Here is a 25,745-nt window from a genome sequence, read left to right on the forward strand (position 1 = left end):
TGTTTGATCGATCTCATGTTATACAACAACAGCTGCACAGTACTCATTAAACAAAGGTTGTTTTAGATGCCTTCCCTTCAGGTGTGGTCACACTGATTGGCAGACTGCGGAAACAACCTTTGTACCAAACAATGGTCAAGAATGCACTAAGGCTGGTCTCTGTCTTCCTGCCTCACTGCTGGGACTGAACAGTGGTAAGTAAAAAGGAATTCATCGAGATTAGACCTGTGCACAGAACAATGCCTGTTTCCACACGGAAGGAGAGACTGTCGAGGTACTATTGATTTTATCTGCTTTGTGGCTATAGTTTGCTTGTTTAAGGGTTGAAAAGTTCAGGTCAAATGCAGAACATAAAGGGACACATTAGAAGTAGCTTTCTAAACAGTGGAATAGTAAGCAAGTTTGCTTTGGATAAGTCTCTATTTTCTTGCAGCATGTGGTAAAATCCTGTGAATTTTATCTGCACATGAAGCTGGCAATATTCTTGTTTGAGTGTTATTGCTCTTTCATTTTTTTGCCCCTGCCCCCCGAGGGCTAATAAAATCTTGTAGTTGCACAGCCAGGCTCACAAATCTACTGTCAAGCATTAATAGCAGTCCCACGCTTCTCATGGGTAGTAATAACACAACGGCACCTACAGAGTTTATCCCCTCCAGTCCAAGATAATAATGACACACAAACACGCCCTCCTATATCCCCATTCAGTCGCACTGCCTGAGGAAGCTGCCGTGCAGAGAGCTGTTATAGCAGGTGATCGCCCTTATTTGGTAATAGCCCAGATCATGTGACCACAAAATGGTGGAAGCTGTGAGCTGTTTGTAAGCTGAGCATCTCCACCGAGGAGCTGGGAGCAGGAAACAGGCAGGGATCTTGGAAGTACATCCATGCTCTGAGACGCAGGAGGAAAGAGATTCCCGAGCCCCAGCAGTGGTGAGTAGATTGCTTTTATTCGATGATGTTAAAAAGAAGAGAACGAGGGATATGTTCTTTTTTTTTCCTCACAGCAAGCAGACAGGAAGCGAGAGAAGGAGGGGCTGCTGTCATCAGCACTGTGGTCCTGTGCTGAGACATGGAAGTGGATGTGAGGCAGCTCAGCATCCTCCATGGAGGATGCACATAACATGATGCTGGTTTTTATTATTCTGCAGTATTCAGCCGTGTATCAGTGTGTGTTTATTTGTGTGCACGCATACTGTAGACAAACTGAATCGTCAGCACGACAGTCACCTCCACAGTAAAGGAATCAACCATTCAGCGTTTCTCTGTTGCAGCTGCTAATGCAATCACATTTCCTCCTGTTCCAGAGCGAGTCCACCGAGAAGAAACAAGGATGTTTCTTTTTCATGCCAGTGAGCACACGTGACTCACTGTGAATTTGCATCTCTTCCCAATCTGTGCTCAGGCAAGCGTGCAGTCATTCGATTTGAATCAGCACTAGAAAAAGGCAGCGAGGGGGGGAATGAGCTTGTCATGATGTAACAAGCCCTGTTCTCTTAGCGCCCTCCCCACCTCCACCCACCACTCAACATCCTCCCCCTCCTCCACTGTGAATGGAAGGATTATTTACAGGGGAAGATGACCTTTAACCTCAAAATCTTTCTCATTTCCAGCATCCCTCCTCCCATTGTCTCCCCCCTACTACCATCTTGCAAGCCTTGTCTTTCCTCCCCCTCTTCCCTGATAATTATGTAAATTTGATGACTACGATCAATACATGTGTTAAGACATGCTGGTGTTTGGGGACTTCTTGTATTTATGCTTTGCAATATAGCCCGACTGATGCCAGTGCTTCAGGGAATGAAGAATCTAATAAAGGCCAAATGTAATTTTTTTCAACATAAACACATAAAATGAATGATCATGATACGGATCCCAGAGATTATTGTTTAGTTGAAGCTCTCTGCTGCTCGAACATGGAGACAGCATGTACACAGAAATGGTAGCTCTACAATAAGCTATTGTTCATTGTTACATCAAAGCCCTTTTTGTCAAGCTCATTATTTTTTCTGGCCAGCGGCCTTTTATTCACAGGTGTGTGACTCTGTGATGCAACCAGGGTATTTACATTACAATGTGAGATAAAATGCATCATAATATGCAGTGTAGATGCATGGAAAATGGTACCATCTGTCAAATTATCAGGTTATTGTGACCATTTTATTGTACTGAGTGAACAATAACATTGTCTTATTTACCGTTTTATCCGGTTTTCATGTGAAGACACAATATTATGTCACAATAGCAATACTGCAGTATATTAAATGTGTAATCCATGCACTTGAGGAAATTAGAAAAATATTACTACATTTTATTATAAAAGATACTGAGCATGTATCCAAAATAACAGTTTTATTTTGTATAATATATTATTGGAAATTATTGCAAATGAATTGAGGTTAATAACAATTAGGTATTGTAGGTTGAATTTAGTTTGAATTAATTATATACAGTATTGCATTACATTTTTCCTATAACTCTAGAGTACACGTATAAAAGAGCATGAAATGAAAATACTTGGTTTACCTCAAATTTAGCACTTGAGCGAATGTCATTACATTCCACCACTGGCAGCTTTTAAGTCTGGCAGAGCACAACAGATTACACAACATTATGGGTACTCTCTACGTATGTTGTTCTATCACAAGAGTCCATTTAGTAACTGTAATTATCTTCTCATAGGTCCTCCTGGGGATGGACCTGCCATCAGAGAGTAAAATGAACTCTGAGGGGGGCGAAGGCAGACCGGGTGAGTGTGAAGTACCTAATTCTCTGAATTATAATACTTATTGCGGCTCAAATAATAAACTTTTAATTTTTTTCTAGTCCCTCCTACCTCTCTACCTCTGCAAGGAGGTGCCACCCAGAGAAAAAAGCTATCTGCCCCTCGTATCAGCCTGTCACTGGACCAGAGCGAGGACGACTTGGGCGAGACGCCTGATGATCTCGACATTAACGTCGACGACCTCGACACTCCAGATGAAGGCGATTACCTCGACTACACAGACCATGAAATGGACTGGGAAGGTGGGTCAGTCAGAAGTGGAGCTTTGGCAGTTTGACGACCTCATGCTTCATTGTGATGATGATAAGGAATGCAAGATGTAATATAATATGAAACTCAAAAAGTTATATCTTTGGATTTTTAGTGTCAAGAATTTTTCATTCACAATGACATTTAAGCTTATTATGCTTGGGGATATCATTTTTTGAAACACGGAAGTCCCTTCAGATGTAAGCCTTTTTTTCTTGGAAAGATTTTGATGCATCATTGAGGAAAAGCCCAGGTATTGATAATAAAAAAACAATGCAGAGTTTCATTTAGCCGCTTCAGTTTCATCGTCCTGCTATTATGCATGGTGTCTTACTGCTGGGACACATAAACAGTGCCGAGGTATCATGAATGTTAATGTGATTAGTATGAAAAAGGCCTATAATGCAATATATTTGTTGTTTTTCACGTCAGATCCCACTGCAGGCGGCAGGAGTGGAACGACCGAGACCTACAACACAATCCCGACATACAGTGCCGAGGAGGAGCGCCAGGACGGCAAACTATGGAGGACCGTCATCATTGGCGAGCAGGAGCACCGTATCAACATGAAGATCATTGAGCCCTACATGCGAGTCATCTCTCATGGAGGTAATTATTAAAGAACAACTTCAACATCATAAGTCACCATGTTGTGTCCATCCTGAATATTGGCTATATTTTGTATACTCTCCCTCAAAAAATGCACTTATTTTCTTTTTTTCTGGTCCGTCTTAAACCTGTCCTGAGTTGCCTTTAGTTTCACTGTGTACACATTGCAAATAAGCAGCTGTAAGTGAATAAGGACTTCCCTTTGCCTGGGGTTTTGCCTCACGGCCAAGTCACAGACTGGAATCTTGACAGGCAGGTTGCTGAAGCTGTGTGGATCCTCAGACATAAAGCCACAGACACTAACTCAGGACAACCTTTGCAGTTTTGGCTAAAATAAACAACTGAATATGCTCAACTTTACACTGGCGCAGTTAAAAGGGACCAATTGCGCTTTCTTTTATTGCTTATCATATGTGTATATAATGTTCCTGTTCAATGAAAAAAGGAAAAAAGTTAATACAAATTTTGAAAAATCTTCCTCAGTTTTTAAGCCTGCATGTTTTGGTTTTTGGCTGTTTTACAAAAGTCTTAATGCGCATAATGAGATTAGGAAACACCTTTTCCAAACATGTTTTGATGTAGCGAACATTTAGCTTACATAACCGATTAGCTTTTTCACTTTTTCCATTGTTGTTGTCTCTGGATAAAATATAACCGCTACCAGTTGACTTGAAAAAAAGAATTACAATTTTCTTAATTTGAAAGAATTCCTGAAATTTTTATCCATTTTCCCCTTGTTTGTTTCTTCTTTGAGGGTTTGTGGTGGTCTGGTTATGTGTTCGGCTTCTTCTAATTACAGCCATGCTAAAGTAGCGTATACTGCTACCTTTGGTGACTCTATGCAATCTAGTTTATTATTAAATTTGCTTGGCAATTATATGGAAACTTTTGATGTCGGCTATTAATATTTACTTTGGCCATATTTTGAAATAATGATGTAAATGTGTGTGAAAGGTAATCTCTTTAAGCCAGCAGCTTAGGCTTCAGGCTGCTCTAAATGTTTTCAATGTTTGTGAAGTTCCATGACAAGCTGACATTGGCTCATTACCAGTTTCTTTATGCAGCCATCTACTCCAGGAATCGAAGTACAGGCAGTACAGCTCAAAAGCGCTTGGTGCTGACATTCAGCAGCCTCCCAGAAATTGGCCAATCAGAAGAAAGTTGGCGTTTAAGGAGGAGGCCTTAAAGGGACAGGAGCTAAAATTGCTTGTTTCTGACAGTAAATGAACTGAGGGGATTAATGAAAGACCAGTGTAAGATAAACAAGGACTTTTTAAACTGTGAATCATGCAAAGTTACACTAGTGTCCTAGAATAAAAATACAAATTGGTAGGTCACCTTTAACATTATCCCTCCTATCCAAGCTGGATTATAGTTAACATGCAGCTGTTCAGTGCAAAAATGCTTGTATTAGGGTTTAGCAGTATGAATTAGGAAAGTCGAGCATCATGTTAGAGCGCACAAAGTCAGACTACAGCTTTTATAGTACTTCGGTAACAGATCTCTTGACAGCCAGTGTGAATAGAACAAATGTAAGACAGATGTGAAAAATGTAGTCCTATTATTTTGTATTCTTCCAACAATTCTCCTGCTGCTTCAAATATAAACAGAAATAAATGGATGCATTCAAAACTGTCTGACACTAATAGCATCTTTTCAGCAGAAGTGACATTTTCAGTTTTAAGGAGGCCTGGATATCAGATTCCAGAAGTAACCCCAGGATACAAGAGTCATTTTCTCTGTCCTACTATATCACAGTCACCCATTGTTTTTGAGCTGCCACTTCTCATCTAACAAGGTGGCAGAATGATGTCTCATTTAGGAAGTGCCTCGTCTCATCTTGGCGGCAGACCAAGCAAAAATGAAGTAATACAGGTTGTAATTGAAGCCAGCTGATTGTGATTTACATCAAATTTTTATCTCCAGTTTCCACATGTCCTTTGTATATGAGAACAATATGATTCAGGATGAAAACTGGCGAAGTGGTCTCTTGTCAGCAAATGTACCATCTGTGATTAATTAAGGCTGGCTGCTGGGTTCCAAAACAACTCGCTACAAGCATACAAACATGATAGTTAAAGGAAAAACCATGTTTCCACACAAGGCGACAGAGGTCACTAATTGGTTTGAGCATGAAAGTGATGTGACTTGTACAGTAAGTTGCAACATTCAGTTTCCAGATCTCATTCCAAGTGAACACGTACAGTATGAGATTATGTTGGAGGGCACTCTCCACCACTGTTAAAGGGGCTAAGCCAATACTTTAAGCCACTGAGAGCCTCCAACCGGGAACCATAAAAATGGAACTAACGCGCTTAATAACCGAAATAACGAATGACAGTCCAACTTGTTTTAACGTGCCTTGAACACAGTGTCTTTATTGGTTTCCCAAAAAACTCCAAAGTGCACAAATTCCCATTCACAAGTTGCCGTTCGGCGTGCAGCATTCCGCGTTCGGCGTTTAGCGGTCGAAAACTGATTTGTCCCTTTCCGGCTGGAAACCCTACCTAGCCACAAAGGTTCCTACCGTATACACTGGCATTTACAGAAGGAATGTGAACCTTTGACAAATAAAGCCACCTTTCCAAATCAGCAGCAGTGGGAATGTCATCTGGAGAAACTGGCATCTCCTTCTGTGTGAAGACTTCAGGCAAGGGATAAAAGCACTTTCCTTCAAGACTTGAAACCTCGATTCCAAACAAGGAATAAGTGGAAACAACCCTTTCCTGTCCCATCGTTTTCAAACAAAAATGGGTTCTTTTTCCAACGATGTTCAATTGCCGCATAAGCTACTCAGAACAAAATGTAGCCGTGCTACCAGGATCCAAAAATGCATATGTTTGAATGATTGCATTTCCTTTGGTGGACTTAACTTGCATTGGCACGATGCTGAGAATGCTGCGATCCTTTCCAGCCCCTGTATGCCCATATGTCTGGGAAGCTGTTGAAAGGCTACCTTCTGGTGGCTGGCCTGTTTGCTTTGGCTCAGCTTCAACCTTTGTGATGTGAAGAGCTGTAGGATGCTGTTGATCGCAAACCTCACACATCAAGTGTTTGTCACATTCTTGACTTATGTGTCCAGCCCTTAAACACCCAAAACATATTCCCGTTTCCTTTAACAATCGGATCTTTTCTCTGTGCTTTTTATGCTGGAATTGAATGAATGAGCACGTGAACAGCAATGACAATACAAAAGGTCCTGTTTCTTTGTATTGTTTGTGTCTGTCTTTTCTTCAGGGGAATGAACAGAAGTCACCATAGCAGCAAAACTGCTTTCTTTCCCTTTAAATGTCTTTGACTGCATTTTGAATTGGTTAGCAGGTCTTCAGATAGCTGTATTTTGTGGTACGTGTTTCAATATCTCCGAAGATTGGATCAGTCAGGATCCTCACGTGCTTCTCCAGAAATACCACCACATCAACAAAGTGAGCTCTCCGATCATGAGCCACCATAAGCAACAGCTCTCCATTTTTCCCGAAGTTTATATGGCAACTTAGAAACAACCGTCTTCATATTACTTGGCATATCCAACTCATGCATATGATGAAGCTCCTCCATCGCATTGCAGCACCCATGTAGGAACAAAGCATAGGCCTGTAATGATTTGGCATCCTCTGATTTTATTGTTGGCCAAGCTAAAGCCTTTTTAATATATGCCATGGCAATTTTGTAGTTGTTGCCAAAATGTTCTTGGAGAAGAGCTTTAGCCACAATATAGCCACGCTCAGGGTCCATGTGCTGGCAACTTTGCACCAGTTCTTTTGGCTGCCCTTTTATGAACTGCTCCAGGTAGTAAAGGCAGTCAGCTTTACTTGCTTTTTCCTCAACACCTTGCTCAAACGCTTCGACAAAGGCTTTGAACAGGAATGGATCACCTTAAAATGCTGGAATTTCTCTTGCTGGCAGAGAAAGTAAGCGCTGTTGGTGTACTAAGGCAGCTGTTATTTCATTTTGTTTGTGCATAATACTAACAACATCACCAGATGAAAACTGATCCTTCTGTTGATCATTCATGTTTTGCTTCCTGTTTTGAATTACCCAATCACTTGTTGCAGCATGCTGTAAAACCTTTTGATGTTTCCAAAGGTTTTGTTTCCATTGCTGCTTGTTTAAATTGTGGCATTGACCAATCCCTTTGCTCTTGTGTTTTACAGGATGCGGACTCGTACTCCTGTGTCATTGGGTTGAGTGCATTTTGTACCACTTTCCTTTTTTCTCTTTCAAAATAAGAGTGCCATCAATGCCATCCATTGATGCCTGAGAACGGCCCTGTCCCTCAGACGCCTGCAAAACTGCCAACTTAGCATCTGATGCAGCCAGTTCCGTCTTCAACTCTAGCTGTTCCTTTTTCCTTTTGATTTGCTGCTCCTGTTCCTCCAGTGCGTGTCGTTCCTTTAAAGCAGCCATTCGGGCCAAAAGTGCAGCTCTTTCCGCTGCTACTTTTATTTTTTCTGAGGAAGCAGTACTTGACTTGTGTAACTTTTGTTTGAATATTTACCCACGTTAGAGACACTGTCATTGGGTTCAATATTATCAGGTTCACCACCAACACCATTATTATTGCCAGTTTCAGACACACCTTTTTAATTAGATTTTACCCACACTCCAACACTGTAAACAAATTCATCGTTAAACATCATTTTAGCCTTCATCCATGTTTCATGTCTTTCTTTTTCTTCTGGTGGTAACAACCCCATTAAAGAATCATGCATACACTTTATTTCACCACATAGTTCAGAAAACTCATTCAGAGATTTTTGTACCTCATCAGTTTTACCACTTTGCATTAAATCTTTTATCGTTTTTCTTAAAGTGGTTGCTTTGTTTAGCTTAGTTTTTCTACCACATTGCAGTCGGTCTATCTTGTCCGCAAGTCCTTTAACAGTCAGTTTAACCGCCCGTTTGCTGGTCAGTGTATCACTACAGCCGGCCTCAGTATCCAGGTTACCGGCTACAGCTGACACACTGACGTCCGGCTGTGTGTCACCCAACGCGCAATCATCCATTTAAGTCCGACAGTTCACTTAATACAGTCAAAATGTTTTTCCACTTCACCAACCAATGCGTTGGGCTTACGCCATAACGTGTGCACGCTATTTTTAGATGTCCATCATTATAAATGGTAGCGCTACACATACCTATTTCAGAAGACTGATCATTCAAAGCCGCTACCGTGAAGCTCCTCCGCGTCTTCACCGGCGTCTCTCCTCTTCTCCCGCAGTTGCGTCCAGGAACGCAGGTAAACAGGTGATGATCCGCTCAGGTGTCTCCTCCAAGCCTCCGCCACCGCCATGCCTCCCTTGTCCTCCCGTCCTCACCTGCAAAACGCGACAACAAAGTCCTAGCAGCCGTTGTTGAACTTTTCAAATCAGTTCTTGACTTGTGTTAAAGGGGCTAAGCCAATACTTTAAGCCACTGAGAGCCTCCAACCGGGAACCATAAAAAACGGAATTAACGTGCTTAATAACCGAAGTAACGGATGAAAGTCCAACTCGTTTTAACTTGCCTTGAACACAGTGTCTTTATTGGTTTCCCAAAAAACTCCAAAGTGCACAAATTCCCAATCACAAGTTGCCATTCGGCGTTTAGCTGTCAAAAACTGATTTGTCCCTTTCCGGCTGGAAACCCTACCTAGCCACAAAGGTTCCTACCTTATATAGGTAAAATAGACAATCAATTAATTACAAGTGAAACCCACTGACACCAATATAATTTACAGAGCATATTTCAAACCTGCTCCTACAACCACCATCAAAACACTCTGCAACAAACAGTCACTCAACAATGATTGGGAAGGTGCTGTGAAAGTGGAAAAATGTCATTGCAATTTCCGAAATGACATTTTTAAATCAGTCTTTTTTTAAATTTTCAATTTAAAAACTAAAACCCAGAAATATTTAGTTTACTGTCATATAAGCCAAATAAAACTCACACATCTCCCACCAGAGAAGCAAAAAATAGATCATTTCTGGTATTTTTCCATGAACAGTTTGATCAGTTATCAAAATAACAGTTTTTCATCACTGAAGAACAGCCCCACAGACTTAAAGAATATTTGTTGGGGAGCACTGAAGCTTTCCTCCTGGTTGCCCAAACTGCTGGTGGGGGATCTACATCTTAAACTGAGTCCAGGCGCTGAGTCACACAGCATTGGTTTCACAGGCAGGGGCCCCATTTTTGTCTCTTTATTACCCCGTGGCCATGGACTTTATGTCCCAGTAAGCCTGTGGCTCATGTAAGCACTGGAATAAGACCTTTAAAGACTCTCCAGTGAAAATTGAAGTTTTTTTTGGCCTTGTTAACATGTCCATTTTTCCATATCATGAGCTAAATAAGCAGCCCACACAGTCAGTGACTGAACAGTTCCACTTTGAAACTGGAGTGCAGTCATGATGGTTGTTCAAACATGGATTCAGACCTCTGCGGTTTCATACGTAACAAAAAATAAAGAACCAAAACTTGCAGGGTGCGGTTTGTTGTATCATTGTTCTTCTTCAGAATCAGTTTCTGGTTTGAACTTGTATGCCTGAATTACTCCGGTATTTACAACCTACCGTGATGTACCGTGGAGTAGTTTTACAGTGTATGAGCAGAGTAATAAGTGAGCTGGTGTGCTCAAGCTGCAACAACTGGTGGAGAGGTGGCCATCTTAGTCACTTAAAAGCTAAAACAGATTATTTTCAAGAAATAACCCTTGTAAACACCTAACACTGATATAGAGAGACGAGTTTTTAGGGATTCAATCGATGCATGGAAAGGGACATTAACCACAGCAGGCTGAGCTTTCCTACTGTGCCCTGTGCTGTTGGCTTAAGTGAAACACAGCCATCCCAAGGAAGAAAACTGAGACATCTGCCTTGGAAAAGTCAATATCACAAACTGTGTCATTTAGATAAAAGGCCCCCCTGTTTGAGTGACACCAAATCTGGTAATAAATGGGCTCGTGAATAAAAGGAAATTACATTAATCTGAAGAGTTGTGAGAGGAAACGAGACGGAGAGACAAAAGAAACACAGATTGGCAGATTAATAGAACAAAAAGGAGGAAAATGAGAGCAATCAAGTTCTCGCCAACAAAGGAGCAAAATCAAGTTGACTCTTACTACTTTTTTTTTTTTTGTGTTTTTATCAAGGCTACTATGGCAACGGAGTGAATGCCATCATAGTGTTTGCTGCCTGTTTCCTGCCAGACAGTGACCGAGAGGACTACCATGAAATAATGGAGAACCTCTTCCTGTGAGTGTCGCACTACAATGACTAACACACATTCTTAACATGCTCACTGTTTCATCAGTACGTTTTGCACTGACCTACAACAATTTAGCCACTAGTTTGTTTTTGCACTAAAGAAATGTTAGTTGTTGCTAGTAATAGTTTTAATTTACTATTTAACTTTGCTACTGATAATCTGCACAAACACTGACACATCATAACAAGATAACAACATTGTATGATCAAAACTTAAAGAATGTAAAAGCTGGGATAAACCATGAGTCGGTCAAGGTGTAAAAAGCTGTTCTTTTAGCTAAATGCTAATATCAGTACACTAACATGCTCACAATGACAACATGCTGATATGTAGCAGGTTTCAACATATTCACCATCTTCATTTAGCATGTCAAGTTAGCTTGCTAAAAAATGTGAAGCACAAAGCAGCAGATTGAACTATCATTTGTTTTTCAGATATTTGATTTCACCCAAAAGGGCTGATTGTATTGAAGTTGTGTCCAGATGAAGCTCTAGATCAGGGGTGTCAAACATGTGGCCCGCAGGCCAAAAGCGGCCCGCCAGAGGGTCCAATCCGGCCCGCGGGGTGACTTTGTAAAGTTAACAATTACAGAGGAGACATTAACTGCAAATTTTCAATTTGTAAAACTATAAATTTAAAGTAACTTCTAGACCATGACAAGTTGTTTTTATCAAAAAGTAAAATACTCATTGTTCTTTTGTCATTTTCTGTCTCATTTTTGTAATATTTTGTTGTTTTGTTTCTCATTTTTGTTTTGTGTTTTCTTTTTGTCTCGCTTGTGTTTTTGTCTTATTTTTGTCGTTTTGTGTTTTCTTTTGTCTTGCTTGTGTTTTGTGTCTCACTTTTTATTATTTTGCATCTCATTTTTGTAATATTTTGTCTTGTTTTTGTTGATTTTGTCATTTTTTTGTCTAATTTTTTTGTTTTGATCTTGAAGTAAAATACTATATCATTCAGTTCCAGATACCTGTGACTGAATGTTTTGTGCCTTTGTAGAAACACAGTGATCTGGAAGTTGTGCAATGATAAATGATAAACTGAGGCATAATATTGCTGAAAATGAACTTATTTTTCTTAAGAAATTTCAGGTTTCTCATAATGTTTTGTAAAAAGATAGCTCCTTAAATGTGAACATTTTTGCACTAAAACAAAAGAAAAATCTGGAGTTGTCGTTATTTATAGGTTAATATGCTCTGATTTTACTGGTCCGGCCCACTTGACATCAAATTGGGCTGAATGTGGCCCCTGAACTAAATTGGTTTTGACACTCCTGCTCTATATTAAAAGTTAAGAAATCACGGAGTTATTACATTTCATCCTGCAGGGGATGTCAATGCTGTATCTGATTTCAAGGTAATTTATCCAGTATTATAAACTGTTTATTCAAAACCATTAATATGTACCTCATGGTGATGCTACATAGAAGTAAGGCGATCACCAAAGTAGTAAGGATTCATCCCCCGGTTACCATGAATGTCCATATGAATGCATTGATTGACAGGACATTTAATGCAGGCATTCATGGTCGCCACTAAAAGTGGAAACATACAAATTTGGAAGAACTTTCTATTCTTGTTGATTGTAGCAATAAGAAGTCTTAATGTTACAACCTGTAAATGCCACGACACAAATATATTGTGAAAAAATGTCACTGGATTAAAAGCAGATTGGATAGATAAAATGATGTCCTCAAACTTCCAACTCAGTTGGATGATAATTGATGCATATAACGGGGATTTGCAAAACTAGTTCCTGCAGCATCCGCTCGGTGGGGTAATGTTATGTCTGCAAAACGCATAGCTGGACGTGGGAGTTTGAATGAATGGTGGGTGGTGGTGTGGAGCAGCAAACTGCATATGACAAACGCAGACTGAAACAAAAGCAATCAGGTGATGCGTGAAAGTTACTCCAACTGGCTGAGTCTATTTGCCAGCAGCTCACCTTCAAAACCAGCCGTGTATGTCAGTGCGCACAGCAAACGCATTTGCAATCTCAATCACAAAGCAAGGAAGTTCCTTAAATAAAACATAAGCTCAACATTTCAGTAAAGTGTCACCAAGCTCCCTGACAAGCAAACTAAAACAGGAATTTGTCCCATTAAAGCTGCAATGAGTAGAAATCTGGAATAGTCAATATGCGTGTGCTTTAAACATGTTTGTCAGGCTAAAAGTCAACATTTACTTGAGTCTTTGAGCAGGATTTTAACCCCACTTTCCTTAGAGAAAGTTCTCTGTTGAACCCATAGCATCATATTGTTTTCACTGTAGACTTTGTAGCTCTTTATAATCTTTTTTTAAACCAAGAGGTGGGGCGGAAGTGTAGTTTCCTTTAGTACCATTTAATTTTCTCAAGTGGTCATGTTACAACTTAGTACAAAGCAAATGTAAAGGGAGTTCAATGAAAACATCCATTTAATCCTTACACTGTATTTGATTGGATGAGGATGCTGCATTATTGATTAAATCAGCCACAGCACCTCTGGACAAGGAAGACTCTCTCCATAAAGTGATAGAAATAAAGTGATAGTCTAGCTTGTTTGCTGGGAACTCCTGTGTTGTTATCGCCACTGTTGTGTTGGAACAGTTGCATTTCATGCCTGGACAGTGTGGTTGCGATCCCACAGGCTGTTCTGTGAAAGATACTGAGTAAACTGGCATATCCGAGAGTTTTGGATTGAAATGAAAGGAGGTAAACCGTAGTGTCTGCAGTTCCTGATGCCAGATGGCTGGAGGTCTGAATCCTTGCGAGGAGGAGTAACTGTAGCTTGGTGGTGAACGGCATGCAGTTTGTCAGTGGGAGATGATCACAATTGTCACGAAACAGAGTGGATCAGCAGTGTTGGTCTGCAAGTTGGAGAATGACATTTGATCAGGAAGAGAGGAGAGTCAGCCTGAAACCAAAGTCAGAGAAGTTAGAGGAGTTATTGAGGACAGAGCTGAGGGAATTGCCAACTTTATTTTCAAAGGAGGTGACAAGGTTCCCTGCTGACCGAGAAGACAGAGAGGCGGTAGGCGGCGTCCAAGGAGAGAATGGAAACGAGTCAACAGGTTTGAATCAGAGAATTGGATTTTAGAAAGTGTGATTGAGCTTCTGAGATTGACGCAAAGAAGGAAAAAAGAAGGAATTCAAAGCAAAACAGCTCCTCCATGAAGCAACATTTGTACCAATTTCTCGTAACTGACATCAGAGGAGAAATTTCAAAAATGCTGCTAGATGGGTTTTTCAAATTCTGGATAAGGCTTGTCTTCTATTTCCTCATGTATCGCTGGTGTTCAGCTTCAAATAAAAGTTGCATCCATATTTCACCATTTCAACATACATAATTTCAGAGATTTAAATGTTCGGATTGGAATACGTGCAGTATCTCAGGCGAATGGCGTAATGTTGCTCTGCTTTGATGTATGTATAGTTTTGATGTCATATTTATTTGTGTAACTGTAAAAACTGCTCATTTATTATTGAGATTGATCCATAAACAAACTATTGGTTCTTCCATCAGCCAGTTGTGTCGTCTGCAGTAACATTTCCAGAGTTGAACATCATGATGGCGATCAGTCCATCAGGTTCAGACCGAAATGTCTCGACAGCTGGATTGTTTGTTTTTTTTTCATTTAAGTTTTTATTCATTTTGAACAAACAAACAGCATTAAAAAAAAACAAAACAAAAAAACCAAAACAACAAAACTGACACATTGCTCAAAATGATGCAGACAAGATACGTGGTGATCATAAGTCAGTAAAAGAAAAACAACACAAAGTGCATTTAGCTAAAAGCACTGCTCTGTAAAAGCACAGCACATTAATAGCTGCAGACACCCTCCTCTTAAATTCTGGCATTTTAAGGGTGTGTGGGGAGTATATAGCGCAATTTACGATATATGGGTCAGAAAACAATTTCACTCCCAGGCTCCCGTGTATATTATTCCAGGGGAAAAAAAAGGATAGCAGTCACAGTCACTGAACTTTTAGTATTTTATTGTGTGTGTGTGTGTGTGTGTGTGTGTGTGTGTGTGTGTATTCTCCAGAGCTGACACAGCATTGTGGAGATAGGTCTGCCTATGCGAGACTAGTACTTGTATTACTCTTGGTGAGTGGACATAAATCTGTTTATACAGTCACGTTCTAGAGTCTTGCCTTCCCTTTGGGCCCAAAAAAGTAAGTTCCCATAAAGAAAATGATAAAAATTTTAGTATGAAGACTCGGTTTAAGGTGAGGCTAAGGCAAGTGGTAATTATGTGTAGATAAAGACTCCGGGAAGTGAATGTAGGTCAAAGTATTGCTTGTGTGTCTTCAGCTATGTGATCAGCACCCTGGAGCTGATGGTGGCAGAGGACTACATGATTGTGTACCTGAATGGAGCCACACCTCACAGAAGAATGCCCGGCCTCGGCTGGCTGAAGAAGTGCTATCAGATGATCGACAGAAGGTCTGTCCCGCTCTCGTCCGTCTGCTCTGCGAGAAGTGATTTTGTGAAAGATAACGGAAGCGCTGCATGACTCAAACATTTGTAGCTCTCAAGAACGACAGTGAAAATGAGCACCGGCGTTGACAGGAGCGTTGCCTAATGTGTGACATATTGTGTTGTCTTCAGGCTCAGGAAGAATTTGAAATCCTTCATTATTCTCCATCCATCGTGGTTCATCAGGACCATCCTAGCCATTACCAAGCCTTTCATCAGGTAAAAAAAAAAAAATTCAGCTTTGATTTGCCACGTTAGCATCAGTTGGTCCAACACTTTGTTCCGGGCTGCGATCTCATTTTAACTTTTACTTTGAAATCAAAGTCTCGCCCCTCGACAGCCGTCTTCTTAACTCCCCTAGGCAGTTATTTTGGGGCGAGCAATATGTGACTGCTTTCTTAAAGGGCGAGGAAGTCATACCTGCACTTTCAATTTCCACCAGATATAAAAATATATAGATTCTATACATGCAATTGAATGTGTGGAATCCAATCAAATCTGAGGAAAACTGCCTGAAAGGTTTAATGTCTTTGCTCCAAAAGTGTTCAGCAGCATTTTTCCCTTCAAATTGTATCTCCACTACACACTGGAGCAGTTTGATGACACCTGCATGTGTCGATACAGCAACATGATTGGCTAAATGTTCCCGGATTGGATGCTACAAAGCAGACAATTGGCTACAAAACATATTATACAACTGCCATCTTTGGACTAGTCTGACTCACCAGATGTAGACTGCGGGTATAACTCTGCCATTGATACTCCTTTAAAATTCTCTTTGCTATGGGAAACAACAGTAACCTCTAAGCAGCACCCTACCATACTGAAAAAGTTTTGCTGAAGGTTTGGATTGTGCAGTGAGGAAGCCCAGCGAAAATCGTTGGATTTTGGTTGATTTTTTTGTGAATGTTCTTAAACGTTTCTAACATTTCTTTTTTTCCACCAAAAAATGTTCAAAGAAAATGTGGACATCAGAAGTTTCACTGTGAAAATTTATTTTTTCAAACTTTAAAACGGGTCAATTTTGACCCGCGGGACGACACGAGGGTTAAATTTCACTACATGTTAGCATTGTCACAGAGCTGCTAGTTTGCACTCAATTTAAGACACTTAATTTTTTTTGTTTTCATTTGTGTAGTCAGGCCTAACTCAACAGCACTGTGTCAGTGCTGGAGAATGGTCTGACTGCACCTCATTATCATTCTGCTATGAGGGGAAAAATAAGCTGTTCTAGCTTGCTTGTGTTTCTCTAAGCCAATCCCACTTGTGTTAGGTGATGCCAAGCCCAGAATGCAGCAACAGTGTCCCTACAACAGACTGACTGTTTTGGTGAACACTAGGTGAGGTGTCATTAATATGGCCTTTCACCCAAAGAAACAAGCAGCACCGCCTTATTGCAGGATCCAAATCTCCAGCAAACTTGACATTTTCAGTGTGTAGGTTTGCTGCTCGGAGGTTGTTGTTGCTTCATAGTAAAGGGCATTTTGAAAACAGTGACACACACAGATAGCAGGAGAGGAGGTGAAAAGCAGCGTGAAATGTGAAAATGTCAGACCCGAAGTCCACATCCTGTGAGTCAGACTGGTGTTCATTAGTCAACTGTGGCCGAGTTAAAGCCCTGCATCATCACCTATGGAAGAAAAACATGAATATTCTTCGGTTCCTCTCGTATCAAGCAGGTTATTCTCACCGTCCTTTTTTTTTGTGTCTGCTCTTATTTAAACATGCGTCTGTCACCGGGCTTGTTTTTATGAGCGTGCACATGCTTCTCTCGTCACAGCGCCAAGTTCAGCAGTAAGATTAAGTATGTGCACAATTTGGACGAGCTGCAGGAACTCATCCCGATGGACTCCGTCCAGATCCCAGAGTGCATCATTAGGTGAGTCCCTCTCAGCACAGCAGCACCTCCACCTCCTCCCAGCCGCCTTTAAAATGACTTTATATTCATCTTGTCATTTGAACTCTCACCTCTAGACTCGACAAGGAACTGAAGGAAGCGGCAGAGAACTCAAAGTAAGCATCGCCTCTCCTGCCTCTCATTACTTCCTCTGTGGAAGCAGCGGCCTCTGCCTCACTTTTATCCTTGGCTGGAGCACTCATTTATCAGATGGCTCACTTTCAGATCACAGGGACTCTTCTGCTGGATGGCGACCAATTGGATTTGGCTACGGTTGCAATTATAGAGGAGACAGGGGGGAAAAAAATTGCTAAAGATGCTAAATGCTTTGCTTTCATCTCATTTATCATTAGAGTAAAATAAATGAGCCAGACCTTATTGCATGGTGATCTATTACACTGATAATAAATGTAGAAACAGAGCCGTAGAATTCACACACTAATTGCTGGCTGACTAATTGTGCTCTGAATCATAACTTGTATGTGCCTTCAAATTCACAGCACACCAGTGTATTACAATAGTAAATTCTGCTTCAACAACCTCTTTGGGGTTTTTTTTTCTCTATTTTTTTTCCAGAGTGAATAGTTTTCTGCAGGGATCTGAGCCAACAGCAGCAAGCAGAACGGAGTAAGTCCTCTAAGACGTTTAAGTTCACACATGGAAGACAAATGGCCTTGTGTCAGCAGGCTGTCACCTATACATAAACACACCCATCTTTAATGTCTCTGCTTTGTACTTTCATCTTCCCAGCAGAGCAGACCAAGCCGGTGCCAGCGGCTCTTAAACACAAACATCCTAAAGGGATGGGTCTCCTCCATGTTCAGAAGTCACTGCTGTAAATGAACGGGTGAAGCTGGAAAGTAGCAGCTTGTGGAGCTTGTGCGTGTGTGTGCGTGTGTGGGTCAGTGTTTGTCAGTTAGACACTGGAGTTTAATATGAAAACACAACTTACAATAATACCTGTTAACACTCAGATCTCATTCTTTCTAGCTGCTGTAGCATCTGCTGTACTTCACACCTGCCATCCAGAGAACTATGTAGTCAAGTGTGATGCTTGGCAGCCTCAACAGAGTAGCCTCATCGTTCACTTTAGGGTAGAAAATGCAATTACACACCAGACAGTGCACTGCGCAAATCCATTTGTAGTCTATAGTGTTGTATTTGTGCATGAGATGCAGTGAAGCAATAATATCACCCTTTAGTGGTTACACAGTCTCAGTGTTTCTGATAAGGAGGTGACTCTTGTGTCAGCAATCTACAATAAAAGCACAAGGTGTGACCAAACAAAAAAAAACCTTGTGCCATAGACAATGACCAACTTACATCTGAGCAATCCAATCCTCTGCCTTGTCCTCAAACTGGAAAATAAACCTACAGATAGATATTTTAACTTTATAGTCAATCTAAAGTCAAGCAGGAGTAAGTTAAATATGAAACCAAGCTGTCAGTGCAGCATGACATCACATCTTTTGAGCCATGTTTTGCAAATGTGTGCGTGTGTGCATGTGTCTTTCTGTCGATACAAACTGGAAATCATCTATTCAGTTTCTGCCAGATCATCAGGAAGAAATGTCAGATGAAAATAATGATGGGATCTCTGTAAAGCACAACATCTTATCTGTGTGTGTGTCCACACGCATGTGTGTGTACCTGTGCATCAGTGCATGTCCCCTCATTAGATAACTGATGGTCCTCTCACCCATCAGTCTTCTATGGTGTATAGAGGATGTGCAAAGAAATTATGGATCACTGTCTAGTAATTCAATAAAAATGGACTCACGTCTGAACGTTTGTTTCGATCATGTCTGATTTGTTAGTTGGAATTTAGTGATGAATTGTTCCGTTCCCGCCTCATGAAGTCATGACTTACTCATTTCTAATGCGTTTCTTTCAAGACTTTATTTGAACTGAATAACACATTTTTAAATTAACATTCAAAGACGGCAAACACTTGGGAATATAGAAAAGCCAAATAAATAGCAAGATTAATCACATTTAAAATGCTAATCCAACACTACAACAACTAAAAGAGATAATGTGGTTAATGAAATTGTCAAAACTAGTAAATGCCCATGATGAATTATGATATATATGTGGGAAACCACTATACTCCAAACAAAGTGAAGAAAACCAACCTAAGTTATGCAAAAAGTCCATAGGAATGCAAACAGCAGGGATGTTTTTGTGCAGCGTTTTTCATTTTGTGAATGAATAGCAGTTGTAAAATGCAGCTCATTATAAATAGCTTCTCATGTCTCATTTGGTCGAGCTCATTCAGTGAAGGATAAATGGGTCTGTCCCTGAGGGCGTGAAAGGATAAACAGAGGGAGAAGAATCCAGAAGAAAATAGAGAAATGTTTTTCATACTTCACCGGAACGCGTAGCTCTCATCATCGTACTCCAGCTCGTCCTCGTTGTCGTCTCCCAGCTGTCCGTACCGGAACTTCCTGTACACAGTGCCGTCCTGGCCCATGTAAACAATGTCCTCATCATCTTCATCGTCGTCATCATCATCCTTAATCCCTGAACGACGCTCGCCGATGTCAACCAGCTGAGACTCCTGGAAACGACCGCCAGAGGAGCCGGCTCGGCCGCTGTAAGACGCCGAAGAAGCAGAGCTGTAGCCGCCGTGTCTGCTGCCGCCTCCAAATACGCCGCCGGAGCCTAACTTCTCGTAGCCGCGAGGAGGAAGGTCCGACTGAGGGTGCTTCGACCGGGAGTGTCTGATGAGGAAGACTATGGACACGAGTGCCAGCACCAGAAGGATGCAAGCGATGATGAAGACGGTAAGGTTACCTGTGGCCTCCTCTTCCTCCTCATTCCTGAACGCCAAATTAGTGCTGAGGATACACTCTCCTAGAAACCAAAGCAAGAAGATACAAGTGTGAAAGTTACAGTGCATCTAAATGGAAGATTTTCACAGAACAGAATTAGGGCCACTGGAATAAAGACGGAGGTAAAAAAAAGGAGTTTTTACTTTTCTTTCAGAATTCTGAGATTGAAGTCAGAGTTTTTATTTTTTATAAAATCAATGTTCTGACTTCAGTCTCAGAACTTTAAAGTCACAATTATGAAAAAATGGTCAAAATTCTCCTTTGAAGCTGGACTGCCCACTCTCTAACCCACAATATAGTATTTGCTACACAGAACACAGAACGGGACGAGGGCAGACTGCTAATGAGAGATCTCAATTACTACTTGGACAAAGCACTGACACGTAATTACAAGCCTGATACTCTTAATTATTTCTGCCCATAAACAAATGTCTGAACATCTGCACCACATCTGAGGTCATGGGCAGCACAAAGTTTCTATTTTTGGAGAAATACACTTTGTAATTTGTGCATTGAAACCTCACAATTCTGGGCAACTTTATGTGTACGACATTCTTTGGTTGTTCTGAATCCACTTCCACAATGAGTGCAACTGTAACTGAGCTATTATAGACTAATCTTCAGTAATTAATTGTGAGTTAACATTACCCTTTAAGGCAGTCAAATGCTTTAAAAGAACTATTTGTTTCATAAGTAAGCTGCTTAGACTGAGCTACTGAAGTCTTAAATATGGTTTAAGTAGGCGTTTTAATGATAATTGCTGCTGCTCAAACAAAGACAAGTCACTGGATGGCTGAGACATCGTGCAGTAGGTAAGAAAATTCCATTCCATAGTAGCTAACCGATCTTTTTCTAACAACAGAGAAAGGAATGACGGTCTGCGTTGATTGATGTCTTGTGTAGCTTCTGTGCACTACGATTTAGTTTCTCAGCTGACAATTTTGTAGTGCTCCATAGTGGATAAAGTTTACAGCACTGCAGAATGGCTGATTTACTATATAGTGGACCATCTGAACACGACTTCAGAAATCTAAGAAAAAACTCAAAATTCTGCCAAAAAAAGAAAGGTCAGAACTCTAATACTTTATTTACAATGGCTCTAATCCTCTTTCGTGGTTATCCAAGGGCTTTTATGATTGCCAAAATTGAAAGGGCACTCTGCCAATTTTGCACATGAAGTTCAGTTGTCAAGGAATGAAAAGCTTAGCCTGTCAAAACAATTGAATAACGTCTTCTGTGGCTCTATTCAAAGGCTGAGAAACAGAACTGTGAGGTAGGAGAGCTATTGCAGATGCCCCTGCTTCGGGAAGTTGCAAATCCCATTCATGTCAAGCTCTCCTTCGGCTCAGATCAATATGAAACTCTCCTAGCTGAATCATCGGTCCAAAAGAGTAACGAATGCATTTGAAAACACCTGATTCTGTAATAAAAGTTCACAGTAAAAGCTTGTGTGTGGAAAAACAAACTCCCAAGTTTCTTTTCAGCAAGAAGTTTCCAATCACAGAGGTTAAAATTGACAGATGAGAGCTAAAAACTGCAGACGAGAAAACTAAATCAGTTTTATGGTAAATTTTGGGTGAATTCATCCACTATGGAGCCGTGGTTGTCTTTAATAACCACCATACATGATTATTAATTTGCTATCACTCTGATTCAGGCTTCTGACAGGCTTCTTTGTGGCCGAGGCCTTTAGTATTAAGTAGTAGTAATAAGATGCCAAAATTATAGACCAAACAAGATTTCTCACTGGGATGACTAATCCAACAATTTTTAATTTCTAAAAATTCTATTATGTCCTGCAAGTTTATGAAAATGCAGGACTTGCACCCCTTTCCTTCACCTGTCTATTTAGAGCAGACATCCTTTCTGATCCTCAAAGCTAATGTAGCATTGTGAAACTTAAAGTACAGCACAGAAAGGAGGGAGAGAATGTTGCACATTACAAGATGGATACAGTCAATGGATGTATTAAAGGCAGTAAAGTACATTTTTTAGACTGAGCAGAGCTTTTCTTAACATTTCTGCACAGACTGCTGCAGAATAAAAGCTGCAGAGTTCAAAAGCTTCAGTCTATATGTGTTAAGTCAGCATGGAGGCACACACAGAACTGTTACATTCATGTCTTCTGCTTCATCTCCTTCGTATCGTAGCTTATCTATCGCATTGTAGGCTATTTTATAACACGCAGCATGTCATGTTGAAGCATCTGGACACATCATCTGTGATGTTTCCTGAGATAATCGGGTGTTTCGGGTCTTTCAACATCACACACCGTCACCCAGCAGACACACTTGAGGTTGATCAAGCTTGTGTCCTGATAGACGGGGTCCAGATTTTACATTTCTGTAAAAATGCAGCTATTAACCCTCCTGTTGTCCTCATTTACGAGCACCAAAAAATATTGTTTCCTTGTCTGAATAAAATTCAAAAATACAGAAAAAAATTCCCCAAATTTCAGAAAATTTGCAAAACCTTCAGCAAGAAAATTCCAATAATTCCTTAAAAGTTTCCCTTAAAAGTTTTATTTTAAAAAAAATCCTCCAAATTTGGCAAGAAAATTCTTGTAAATATTTTTTAAAAATGAGTAAAAATCTTCCAAAAAATCCTAAAAATATCTAAAGTGATTACATATTTATCAGTAAAACTTCTGATATTTTCTGGTTGATTTTTTGTGAATGTTCTTAAACAAACATTTCTAACATTTCTTTTTTTCCACCAAAAAATGTTCAAAAATTTCCCAAAAATGTTGAAAATGTGGACATCAGAAGTTTCACTGTGAAAATGTGTTTTTTTCAGACATTTTCAAACTTTAAAACGGGTCAATTCTGACCCGCAGGACGACACGAAGGTTAATGTGTCTCAGGCAGATCTAAAACCTGCTAGATTAACTTCTGAATTAAAGATTTTCAGGTGTCGCTAAATGCAATTTGAGATTCAGCCGAAACATGAACACACTTAATGATGTCCTGTTTGTCGCCTACAATTACTTATGTATCAGATTCTTCCCTTTGACATTTATAAAAACCTGCAGCATGATAAAGCAGCAGATATGACAAATGCTTCTTGAAAGTGACATACCTGCATTCACATTTGTGGCAAAGCAGCAAGTTCACTCAAAAATTTCCTCTCGTCCCCTCAAATGTCTGACCAATAATTAAGCTTTCGGATCTCAGAAATTATGAGAGTATTTTTCTGTTTCTGACATTTTATAGACCAAGCAATCAATCGATTACTGTGACTCTAAAAAATAATTAACAATGAAAAATCCAATTAGTTACAGTTGCAGTATTTTGTCTTCACAACGGATGTGTAATCTATAGTTCATCCATCCCTAAGTGACGAACTGAGTCACTGACCACCCCACCCAGGAGTGACCTTCGTCATTCTCCTCCACTTTCTTTCAACAAGAAGGACAGAGCAGAAGTACCGCGAGTCTCGGTGCAGTTACAACAGTCCTGCTGCTGTGTCGTGACCTCCTCCTCCTCCTCTTCCTTCCCATGGCGGCAACAGAGCAGACAGCGCCCTCCAGCTTCTAAGATGGCCTGAGGAGGACACTCGGTGCAGTTGGACGGTCCGGGGCCCCAACACTCCAGACAGGAGCTGTCACAGTCTGCACAGGAGTGGTCTGAACCCTGGGAGGGACGGCAGGCGTGACTGACGCAGAGCTACAGCATTTTTACGGCATAACTACTGATTCTTTGTCTCCAAAACTTTTTCAAAAGACTGAATAAAGCCTCTCAGCATTGTTGATTAGCATGCATCTACCTGTCAAGGTTCAGTCAGCTGTCTTGGCAGCAAGATTTATTTAGAAAATGTGACACAGTAATAATTTTCACTCTGCTGTCTGGGATTTCAGTCTGAATTACATTTTCTGATACCTGGGGCCAAAACATTAGCAGTAATTATTTTGGTGAAGGACAGAGTGAGGATTTTTTTAAAAATAAAAGTGAATATCTGTGTGGCTAAAACCCAGAGAAGTGTTGCTACCTCTATTATGGGATGCTGGCCGACATCGCACATGGACTCACACTTGCCATCAAACAGTAGGTATCCAGGGAAGCAGGAATCGCAGGAATGGGATAATTGTCCTGCAGTTAAATGACAACTAAAGGTTTAAGTCTGGTGACAATTAGTATTTTAACATTGTCAAGAAATCCCTTAAAAATATGAATTCATCAGCAGTGAACAGATCCTACTGACAAATGCTGCCAGTGCAGCTGAAACATGATATCTATCCGTCTGTTCCATACACAGTGCCCTCATTGTTTTCCAAAATGTTATAGAGCCCATATTATTCTTTCTGGGTTTTCCCCTTTCCTTTTGTGCTTCTTTGTGCATGTAAAAAGGCTCTGCAAACACCCACACCAAAGACAGTATTTTTCTACCACAGAAGAAGACACTGGCTGCCTGAAACACCTTGTTTGAATATGAAAACTTTCTTTTTCTGTTTCTTATTTACATCGCTAAGTAGCATATTTGCATAATGCCTGCCTAGTTTGGCACATCCTCGAACAAAGAATAACAGCTTCCTCGCTGCCTGCCATTATTTCTTCACTAGAGGTGCAGCTGCTAGAGCTGAAGCCCTAAATTCAGAGATCTGGGAGAACCAATGTTGCCTTGCCCTGTCAAACCAGCTGACCAATGAGAGAGGACGGGGCATTTCACACAGGGGGCCTTAACCCTCTGAGCCCCTTCTTTGCGTTTTTTGCTCCTATCACATTTTCATTTATTTTACACTACAATATAAAACCCTGCACCACTACAGAAATAGTACAACTGTGGCCAGAAGTAGAGAGAACACAAAAATGTCTTTTGTGCTGGAGGACACATTTATAATGCCTCTTATATAAAATATGAGACATATATATATATATATATATATATATATATATATATATATATATATATATATATATATATATATATATATATATATATATATATATATATATATATATATATATATCATTATATTCAAGTCATCACAAATGTGATACTAAGGGAAAATGGTGGCTCCAGAAATTATAGATATTTTATTATTTAGATTTTTAATCTGTCAGCCTGCATATTGAATTTCCGTTCGGGGATTAATAAAGTTATTGTATTGTTTTGTTTTGTATTGTCTTGCAGTTCAGCCTAGAACAGCTAAAAAGTCATCTAAGTAATCATTTCCGGGTCACTTTTTTTTGTGCTTTTTACAAAATCTGGTCAGAGCAAACAGTGTATTTTTTGGTAAATTTTGAAAAGAGACATAGAGAATAAAGTGATTTTTAAAGAATATCTCAATTTAAGGCTTTCGTTTTGTTAAAATTGCCAATGGAATGGCGTGTTACCAATGAGTAGTTCAAGGACTGTCAGAAAAGTTGAAAATCAAATGATTCTTTTTGTTTCAGGTTTTGCTCTGACAAATGGTGTCATTTTAGAGATTTTTTTTTAAAAGGCAACAACTTTTTCAAACCTGTCAGTAGATTTTGGGGTTCAGGAAACAGAGAATTTCAGACAGATGGTGAGAAAAGATGCTGCAGCAATGTATTGTCTGAGAAAAACGTTTTTTTTTTTTTTTTTAAAAACATTAAACATATTCTAGTAGAATGCAAAAATAAAACTATGTGTCTGTAAATTTGCATAAAATGGACTCTTTAAAAAACACATCAGTAAGCCACAGTG

General features: G+C 40.1%; 2 protein-coding genes across 5 annotated transcripts in view; one reads left to right on the forward strand and one right to left on the reverse strand.

Moving 5' to 3' along the window:
• The first annotated feature begins 135 nt into the window (after nucleotides 1–135).
• Nucleotides 136–19,031, forward strand: prune2 (prune homolog 2 with BCH domain). 4 transcript variants are annotated; one of them, XM_035942777.2, is made up of 12 exons: nucleotides 173–274; nucleotides 706–930; nucleotides 2,680–2,746; nucleotides 2,824–3,024; nucleotides 3,464–3,640; nucleotides 10,773–10,875; nucleotides 15,183–15,314; nucleotides 15,480–15,566; nucleotides 17,128–17,226; nucleotides 17,322–17,360; nucleotides 17,821–17,871; nucleotides 17,995–19,031. In XM_035942777.2, exons 3-12 carry the CDS (start codon nucleotides 2,692–2,694, stop codon nucleotides 18,026–18,028), a joined length of 978 nt encoding a protein of 325 aa, XP_035798670.1. In that variant the 5' UTR covers nucleotides 173–274; nucleotides 706–930; nucleotides 2,680–2,691; the 3' UTR covers nucleotides 18,029–19,031. The 4 variants fall into 4 exon arrangements, with proteins under 4 accessions (XP_035798672.1, XP_035798670.1, XP_054875077.1 ...); XM_055019102.1 differs by having other exon boundaries at nucleotides 17,998–19,031; XM_035942779.2 differs by lacking the exon at nucleotides 706–930 and having other exon boundaries at nucleotides 136–194.
• A 93-nt stretch (nucleotides 19,032–19,124) lies between these two features.
• Nucleotides 19,125–25,745, reverse strand: part of pcsk5a (proprotein convertase subtilisin/kexin type 5a) — a 38,291-nt gene continuing 31,670 nt past the window's right edge. The window contains exons 35-37 of the mRNA XM_023297938.3: nucleotides 24,066–24,166; nucleotides 23,506–23,710; nucleotides 19,125–20,100 (exon numbers count right to left, since the gene is read on the reverse strand). Coding sequence (XP_023153706.2) covers nucleotides 19,613–20,100; nucleotides 23,506–23,710; nucleotides 24,066–24,166 — 794 coding nt within the window. The 3' untranslated portion in view covers nucleotides 19,125–19,612. The remainder of the gene's footprint in view (nucleotides 20,101–23,505; nucleotides 23,711–24,065; nucleotides 24,167–25,745) is intronic.

The sequence above is a fragment of the Amphiprion ocellaris genome, chromosome 17 (genome assembly GCF_022539595.1).
Source record: "Amphiprion ocellaris isolate individual 3 ecotype Okinawa chromosome 17, ASM2253959v1, whole genome shotgun sequence".
Taxonomy (NCBI): domain Eukaryota; kingdom Metazoa; phylum Chordata; class Actinopteri; family Pomacentridae; genus Amphiprion; species Amphiprion ocellaris.

What these genes read in the sequence shown, in the direction of transcription:
- prune2 (XM_035942779.2), top strand. Translation starts at nt 2,692, where the DNA reads ATGGACCTGCCATCAGAGAGTAAAATGAACTCTGAGGGGGGCGAAGGC. An exon ending in GGGGGGCGAAGGCAGACCGG is followed by an intron (nt 2,747 to 2,823) that starts GTGAGTGTGAAG and finishes ATTTTTTTCTAG; the next exon opens with TCCCTCCTACCTCTCTACCT. An exon ending in ATCCCAGAGTGCATCATTAG is followed by an intron (nt 17,227 to 17,321) that starts GTGAGTCCCTCT and finishes TCTCACCTCTAG; the next exon opens with ACTCGACAAGGAACTGAAGG.